Here is a 9,375-nt window from a genome sequence, read left to right on the forward strand (position 1 = left end):
AAGGACTTTTATTTTGATGTCGTGTGAAGGGCTGGGCGCTTACTTCCGGCTTGCTGAGATCAGACAGCAGCAGCGGTAGCAGCTTCAGCGCTGAAATCAGGGCGGATTCGCGGAGTCTGGTGAAAGATGGACAGTCAAGGCAGGAAAGTGGTGGTCTGTGACAACGGGACCGGGGTGAGTATGACCCCGAGCTTCACACGGGTCGGTTCGGCCTGGATGACGCTTTATTCGCCGTCTGTGTGCGGTTTTATGAAGGGTTGTAGAGGAGAGATGCGGCGGAACAGGAAGTGTGTGGATTGCACCTTATTTTACACGATTATACGTGTTTAACACATGACCTGTATTGTGCAAAACATGCAATGCAGTTACTAAATTATGCAGAAATTATAAACAAGCGATGATTTGAAATGTTTTGGCATATGAATGTTTTGCGAGATTGCGTGTCGGTCTGTCCGTCTGTAGTAATGTGATTAACATTTATTTGATTTTTAATGAGATCACTTTATGAAGATGTGTTGTTCAGGATGTTATGTCCATAAGCACATTTCAATAAATGAAGCTCGTGTGTTTGTGTCTATGAAAGGGAAGATAAAGACGAACTCAGACTCACTTCCGAGTTTGTAATCTCACATCTGGCCAAGAAAGGAAGTGACATATAAGCAAAAGCAGAGGATCACATTTTGCTTCATTCTTTCTATATGTCGGCTATTAGTTGGTAATAACATGATGCTTTGGTAGTGAAACGTTATGTTTTTCTAACGTGTCATATAGAAACACAAAGTAATACATAAATGAATAGGTTACTTCAAATCACACTAGTTGTATTAAATTCAACAGGTCAAATGGGTTTTGATTTTGCTGAATGCAGACCACTGTTCGAACTTTTCATTTCATTTTTTTTTTAAAACACATCACCTTACGTAAATAAAGACCAGTGAGTGTGTGGTCATAGTTTTTAGTAGATGCACCAATGTATCGGCACCCAATATTTTATCCATATAAAACCACCGGCATATCAGATGTAGCGTATATCACGATAAAGTTTGATATAACAAACTGATAGTTTAGGAGTGTTTGAGGATACCGATGTCCAATATCTAGTTTCCTTGCTCAAAAAGTAATTGCAACATACATTTGCACTTCTCTGTAGAAATAACAATAAGAGGGAAGCACAACTAAAACATTGAACTTATCAATTACAAGCCAGTAGTTGAATCAGTATCGGTAAAAAGAACGATTGTGTATCCCTAGTTTATAGTTGCCTGCTGTGAAATGTCATCTCATGCTTTCTCTATATTCAACTCCTCAGTTTGTCAAATGCGGATATGCCGGATCTAATTTCCCCGAGCACATTTTTCCAGCTCTGGTCGGGAGACCCATCATCCGTTCCACTGCCAAAGTGGGAAACATTGAAATTAAGGTAAAGTTTCCTACAGTAGAGGATATCATCAGCTACATAATTATTGTTCACACAACCACTGATGTCTGGTTGGTGCAAGTCTTTGTAAAACTTCTTTTTGACAAATCAGTCAGAATAATATAATTGATCTGATTCATCAGATTCAGTTTAGGTTGAAAAAAATATAAAGCATTTGACATTGAGGCTCAGATCTGATCCCCGTGTGACTTGTAGGACCTGATGGTTGGCGATGAGGCCAGCGAGCTGCGCTCCATGCTTGAGGTGAACTACCCGATGGAGAACGGGATCGTGAGGAACTGGGATGATATGAAACACCTCTGGGATTACACCTTTGGGTCTGAGAAACTCAACATCGACTCACGAAACTGCAAGATCCTTCTCACGGAGCCGCCTATGAACCCTACCAAGAACAGAGAAAAAATCATTGAGGTTTGTGCGTCTGGTTTTATTTCTATCATTTAGCTAAGTAAGGTTTGTGTTCAAATAAGTTTTGACTTTCTTCTGTTCTTCAGGTGATGTTTGAGACCTATGAGTTTTCCGGGGTATATATTGCCATCCAGGCTGTACTCACTCTTTACGCTCAAGGTATTTAATAATAAATGCATGTGAGATTGATACGAGCAAAGCACTCAAGATATTTTATTACAAAATACAATAATTGGCAAATAAGAATCTGTTGAACTATTCTTGAGAACTGTGAAATTATCTTGAGGCCTTTTCAACAAACTATACATGGAATATACATTTAAATCCAAATATTGAATTTATGAAAAATTGTTCTCACATTTTAAAGACTAAGTTTGTATGTTCTTGCAGGTTTGCTGACGGGGGTTGTGGTGGACTCCGGTGACGGTGTCACTCATATTTGTCCAGTGTATGAAGGTTTCTCCCTCCCTCATCTCACACGCCGTCTGGACATCGCCGGGAGGGACATCACACGCTACCTCATCAAGGTACAAATGTATATACTGTATGTATGTATGCAGAGCTGGGTAGTGACGGATTACATGTAATCTTGATACCGTAATCAGATTCCAAAAATCATTTACTTGTAATTAGAGTAAACTACATTTAAAAATACTCTTAATCAGACTACATTTACTTTATGGATTACATGATTACATATTTTTCACAAAATGTCATTAAGTTCTTTACAGTTCAGTTTTTCTACATTTTTCATTTTTTATTTCTTCCAATTTTATAATAAACATGCTTATGTTTGTGATTGTTTTAGCTTTTTCCGGCATAGATGGGAGTGGTTTAGAATCGTACAGAGATGCAAAATTGAGCAGCACTTAGCATTTGATGGCTAGATGTATAGACACTAGGGGGTATGATGAGACACTTATCCCACCCGATGAGACGAGACACAAGATAGGGTTAACGAAAACAAAACAAGAGAAGATTTGAAGAATATTCTTTCATTAAACTGAAAATCACAAAATGAAAAATAGGTGCATTTTGATAATTCTCTTAAATGAATGTCAGTTTACGTCTGTTTTTATGAATTATACTTTGATTTAAAAGTGCCAGGGCATCTTCAATGCTAATTTCACCACAAACTTCATCATGCTGATATCACGAGATCTTGACGAGAAATCTTGTCACATTTTAATCTTGCGAGATCACGAGATCACACCCCTAATAGACACCCTTTCATTTTGAAGGAAACACGCTGGAAAACTATTCAGTGTTACTATCAGTTAACACTGACAAGAAGTTTTACGAGTGTTGGTATTTTAACCGTACTGTGCTTTAAAAAGAGGTTGAAGCTCTTGTTGGGGGTAAAGAATGGAATATTTTTCCTCGTTGTATCTGTCAGAATAGTACGGAATTATCCTGAATCAATATACTGTATGTGACATCAAGTACGATTTAAATCAATAGTAATCCAAACGTAGTCATATTACGTTACCAAATTGTGTAATCTTAGAGATCTACAATCGGTAACAAATAACAATTCATAAGCAATCTACCCAGCCCTGTCTGTATTTATACATTTTGCATGTATTAAGAGAAAAACACCTTAACTCTCTCTCTCTGTGTCTGATTTTATCGCAGCTGTTGTTGTTGAGGGGTTACGCCTTCAATCACTCAGCCGACTTTGAGACGGTGAGAATGATGAAGGAGAAGTTGTGTTACGTGGGCTATAACATCGAGCAGGAGCAGAAGCTGGCTTTGGAGACCACCGTGCTGGTGGAGTCGTACACGGTGAGCAGAATTGTGGTTGATGATGTGTATTCACATTGATGTTGAACTTGGTGGTGGTTTAACACCCTTAAACAGATTCAGAACTAACAGAGGGTGTTAAAGAGATTTGTTTTGCTGTATGTGTGTCTAGCTGCCGGACGGCAGGGTGATTAAAGTGGGCGGCGAACGGTTTGAGGCTCCTGAAGCGTTGTTCCAGCCTCACCTCATCAATGTTGAGGGAGTGGGTGTGGCCGAGCTGCTTTTTAACACCATTCATGCAGCAGACATTGATACCAGGTCAGTTTCTATTACTTGGGTATAACAATCTTGAAGTAGTAAGTAACTTTGTAACTTTGAAAATTTATAATAACTTTTATCTAGCTCAAGATTGAGCTCGAAACGATACACAAAAGGGGTTATATAATGGTATTTTAAACAATTTTCATATAATTCATGTAACAGATTTGTTTCCAAAATTTCAATGTTATTTTGTTAAACAATTGACAACATTCATGGTTGAATTGAACTTTCTGTTTAAGAATATTTTATGAATTAAATGCATTTAAAATGAAGGGAAAATAAAACAAAATTTTATCATAAAATTAAGAAAGGAATTGAAAAGAGATTTAAGAGAGACCTTTTTAAAACAGTTAATTAAACAAGTAATACATTAAAACATGTTGACAACTCGTCTAATAAGAATAAACAGACGACATATTGTAAAACAAGATGCGTGTAGGATACATGCAAAATATATGTTTTGTTTAACAATGCATCAGTAAATGGTTTCATGTGGCTTTCTTTCTATTAAAACCATATTAACCACAGATTAGAGATTACTTTGGTCTCACCCCATGTAACCAAACTATGATATCTGTAATAATACAAACGTTAATGTCTGCTACATAAAGTTTCTTTTCATGTTTGTTAACATGAACGCTGATGGGAGTTAAACTATTTTACTCTTCTCACCAGGGCTGAGTTTTACAAACACATTGTTTTATCGGGCGGTTCTACGATGTATCCCGGCCTGCCGTCCCGTCTGGAGCGTGAACTCAAGCAACTGTACCTGGAGCGAGTGTTGAAGGGAGATGTCGACAAACTCTCGGTACAAATAGCACAACACAAATTGTCTGTAAATTTCCATTTTCAGACATTCCAGTCTACTAGAGTCCCACCACTAGGTGGCCGTATTTACATTAAGATCCAATATACAATTTCGGACTCCAGTAGGAAATCATTATGCAGTTTAATAGTTTTTCTGTTTATTACACCAGTGTTAGTCACTAAACATTTTACAACTTCTGAATGGAAAAATAAGCGTCTTCATTTGTCTTTTTATAGAAATTCAAGATCCGCATTGAAGATCCTCCACGCCGTAAGCACATGGTGTTTTTGGGCGGAGCTGTCTTAGCAGACATCATGAAAGACAAAGACAACTTCTGGATGACCCGAGAGGAGTACCAAGAGAAAGGCACACGCGTTCTGGAGAAGCTGGGGGTTACTGTTAGATAAATCACACACCTGTAGTCACACACACACACAAACACGCCACCACACCAAACATCACATACTTGCGCCCACATTATCCGTCACGCCGGATGACGTTTTTGGCAGCGTAAACAGACTTTTTTTGGCTGTGAGAATATACTTGAGGATACCAATCAATTACTTGAACTTCCATTGCAATCCAAAAGAAACAAGTGCTCGATGTTTGTACGACATTCCAAATGTAACAGTTCGTGGCTAAAATGGGAATAAAAAATAAAACCTGTTTACGCTGGCAAAATGTATCCTAAATAATCCCTCTTGTTCACCATATCATGATCTCATGTTTATTTTGATTGCTGTCTACATTGACCCTAATGAAAAGAAATATCACTCAAAAGACACAGGAGGATGGAGGTGGTGTGCAAGTAGAGACATAAAACCATGAAAAAGATGTATTTTTAAGACGACTTTAGGTAGGTTAAAACATAATTTTTTGTTATATGAAAAAAAAATAACAGCAGCCAGTTTGCTATCAAAAAAAGTGAAGATAGTAAAGATTTGTGGCCGACAGTATCAAATAATAGACATTCCTCAGAAGGCAGACCGCTTTTGCCGAATTGTCTACTTTCTTTAACTTGCTGTATTATTGTCTTTCTGTGTTTTAATCGCCATGTTTGGGCGCTTGACTAAAAGTGAAATAGCAGTAGGGACCAATACTCCCAATAAGGAATTCATGTGGAACAGTATGAATCCATTTCATTTTTGGTACAGAAAATCTCTTTGCTGCATCAGCTCATTTTAGTTTTAGACTTTCATAAAAATATGTTTTTGAACGGTTTGGAAGGAAAACCATTAAATTGCATTCTGGTTGAATCTCATGACATGTTGAGAACCTGCGACATTTCATTTCGCTTGATAAAAAAATCAACCTTCATTTAAGGACCATTTAAAGTGTTTACATAACATCCCCCCTCACATTTCTCCTCAGTTTTAGGCGCTGGTCTGAATGTGACCTGGACATGTTTTCATGAGATTCATGCGGAACTAAACAGGTTCAGTTGTAGTATGCGCAGGTGTCCGGGCTGCTGGTTTTAATTGTGGATTTAATTATCATGTCTGTCATTCCATCGCAGTAACCCGCGTCCTTCTCACCGCTCAAGCCAACCGCAGCTGGTTTGTTTAGTCTCCTAACAAATATCAGTCCCGCTCTTTTCCGCTGAGGAACATCACACCATTGTTCACTTTCTCTCATTTTTCTTTGACGTTCTTGCGTCATTTTTTTTTTTGCTTTTTTGATGTGGGTTGTTGAGTCAGGAAGCGTTCTGGGAATGGAGAGCGACGATGATACACGGGTGACCGCCGGGCAAATCCGCGACTCCCGCTTGACTCCCAGACCAAAGGCGGCTTATGATGTACTGATTTTTTTGCTCATTTGTAATATGAATGATATAATAACGATGGTATTGATGATGATGAGAATTTGAGTGTAAGCTGGATTTGCATTGTTTCTGTGTTTGGTCTTGGGTTTGCACACGATCTTCACACGTTGAAACAAATCTCACATGCATTCATCATTCCTGTGCCAAGTTTGAGTATTGTAGATGGATCAAGACGTTTTGTTTTTGTTTTTCTGCTTTTTGTTTTTATTTGTTTGTAGCGTACTGCTAGACTTGATTTAAATAAAGCAAACTGATTTATAACTTAACGCTTAAAGTGAGTCTTTTCAAACAACTGAGATTTTAATTACAAGTATTATGGTTATATACAAATTGTTAAAAGAAAACCAAAAGCAATGGTTACTGTAGTAAAACCGTGGTTTATTTTCTGTAAAGCTGCAGGAGGTGTGTGTGTGTTTGACTGAGACGCTCGTTTTTCTTAATATGTGGCGTGTAACTATGGAAGCGCTCAAGGAATGACCGCCCATCTCTGTTACCATGGAGACATGCTGTACACAATGTTTTTTCACTCTGTTTTCTTAGAGCTGTGATATATATATATATCACATATGGGCACTTGCGGCTTGATTTTTCCCTTGACTGTCTAGTCCAGCTCATCCTTTTATAAACCTAAAGATTTTTTAACCTCATGAGCATCAAATTCAACCACTTGTGTCCATAATCTCACTTTGTTGTGTATGTATATAAAATTCACAACACTATTTCTATATTCTCCCAGATTTTAAATAAAAATGTTGTTACTATTTTCATTTATTTGCAGAAAACGAAAAGTGTAGAACAGGTCAAAATAACAGAAAAGATGAAAAGTATTTTATCAGACCTCAAATACTGCAAAGAAAAAAGTTTATATTCACTTATAAGCAATGCAGCAGTAATATTTTATGTGATAACCTTTAAATTTTTATCACAGTTTTTGTGTCTTGTCATCCTGTCAGTCTTTCACATTGCTGTTGAATGACTTTGTCTCTCCGAAGGTTTGCTTTAGTTGAAATTCAACAGACACTGGACTGGAAAGGCCACAAAACATCTAGAAATGCCTATTAAATAAAAAAATTCTGTGGCTGTATTATAGTTTCGTGTGTGTGCATGAATCTATTTTTATTGGCCAGACAGTATCTTTAAAGGGAATGCGTCTAGGCAAGGAGGTATATCTTGTCCCTGTCCCTCTTCTCTTAAGATTTGTCAACTTTATGTAGGTCTTTGTAATATACCAGTCTTGTATAGTGAAACGATTCTGTGGCTTGATGAAGGGATGTATGTGTGTGTGTGTGTGTGTAGAGGGGAGGGGTGGTTGTTCACATTTGTTTCCGATTTTATTCATGTAAACAGGGGGGCTGTCAGACTCGGTGGGGCCTGTTTAAATTAAGTCCAGGCTGCTTTGCACGCGCGATCCGCTCGCTGCATTTTACAAGCCGCTTTGCACTGCTGAGACTGGTGAAATGCTTAAAATGTGCGTAATTCATTCTCCGTTTGACCCAAGAAATGGTTAATTCATTAAGGTTTCAACCATGTGTCACTTTGGTGTTGTTGATTATTTAGAGATCACCCAAAAAATATGTGAGGAATTAATTTGCAAAAACAGATAACTCTGTCAAAAAACAGATAAAAAAGTGTTTTTTATTGTCCATTCCAAACTGCTATTGGGTTGTTTTGATTAAGTTATGATAAGTAAGTAATAAAGTAATAAAAAATAGTTTTTTTTGCAAATACATTTTTCACACAATGAAAGTGAATGGGGACTGGGGCAAGTACTTCCTGGGTCACACTACAGACATGCAGTATATTCCAAATGTTCATCATCCCTAAAAATCATAATTCCCTGGATACCATACTCTCAAATATTTATCTTTTAACAGTACAAGAAAGTCAAATCATATTTTCTTGCTACTGTACCTTTAAGATGCATCTTTACAGTGATATGTGTAGTGTGTCCCTTTAAAAAAAATCTGTGTAAGTAACAAGGTATCTAATTTAAGCAACAGGCTACAGAAAACAGTCTTGTCCATATGTTATGTATTCCACAGATCCATTCTGCACTACACATGACTGAATTGCTCTCTGGGGGGAAAGAATAGTTTTTCTGTTCAGTTGAACCCATCCAGAGCACAACAAGCCAATTCATTCAGTGAATGAAATGAGCCGTAGACATGTTTACTATCAATATCATTATGCAACCGGGTTGTGAGGGCACAAAATCGGGTGTAAATGCCTCTTTCTTGTAGAGTTTGGCATGATTATTTGTAGGGTCGTACAGAATGTCATTACAAACCTGTATGAGTTTCTTTCGTCTACAGAACACTAAAGATAAAGATATTTTGAAGACTGTGGCTAAACAACCACCACTGGGCCCCATTGACTTACACTGTATAGACACAAAATCACAGAGGTTTGAACCATTATGAAAGTAAATGATGGCAAAATTCTTGTTTTTAGTCCTCAACACTTCACTGAAAAATGCACAGGGATTAGGATTGCAGATGTGTATCTGACCCCAGAGCAGTGTAGTAAATTCATTACGGCGAACTCCTGTGCTCTGCGACAGGTTACCTGACAACTGTTGCAGAAAATAAACAAACAAGGGTGTACACAGGGAAGAGACAATGACGGCCCGGCCCACTCTTTCCTGTGAGTACACATGCACTCACGGCATCTTCCAAGGTTCCTGCTCGGTGTGTGAAGACTTCTCAAGACTTTCTCTGAACATCTTAACTTCCATCGTGCTCCTTGTTCTTTTGTGTGAGGCGGCACATTGACATCGATGTCCATTTAATCATTATTGACCTTGATCTATCCTCCCCTTGATCTCTCTCACACACA

General features: G+C 37.9%; 1 protein-coding gene across 1 annotated transcript; it reads left to right on the forward strand.

Moving 5' to 3' along the window:
- The first annotated feature begins 16 nt into the window (after positions 1–16).
- actr2a (actin related protein 2a) lies at positions 17–6,806 on the forward strand. Its single transcript, XM_056771505.1, has 9 exons — positions 17–174; positions 1,310–1,420; positions 1,634–1,849; positions 1,933–2,005; positions 2,237–2,373; positions 3,482–3,631; positions 3,762–3,907; positions 4,586–4,718; positions 4,955–6,806. Exons 1-9 carry the CDS (start codon positions 127–129, stop codon positions 5,123–5,125), a joined length of 1,185 nt encoding a protein of 394 aa, XP_056627483.1. The 5' UTR covers positions 17–126; the 3' UTR covers positions 5,126–6,806.
- Positions 6,807–9,375: the final 2,569 nt, after the last annotated feature.

Source organism: Triplophysa dalaica, chromosome 2 (assembly GCF_015846415.1).
Source record: "Triplophysa dalaica isolate WHDGS20190420 chromosome 2, ASM1584641v1, whole genome shotgun sequence".
Classification (NCBI taxonomy): Eukaryota; Metazoa; Chordata; class Actinopteri; order Cypriniformes; family Nemacheilidae; genus Triplophysa; species Triplophysa dalaica.

Coding starts and splice junctions, on each gene's coding strand:
- actr2a (XM_056771505.1), top strand. CDS start 127: ATGGACAGTCAAGGCAGGAAAGTGGTGGTCTGTGACAACGGGACCGGG. Junction 3,632..3,761: donor TGCTGGTGGAGTCGTACACG/GTGAGCAGAATT, acceptor ATGTGTGTCTAG/CTGCCGGACGGCAGGGTGAT. Junction 3,908..4,585: donor GCAGCAGACATTGATACCAG/GTCAGTTTCTAT, acceptor TCTTCTCACCAG/GGCTGAGTTTTACAAACACA.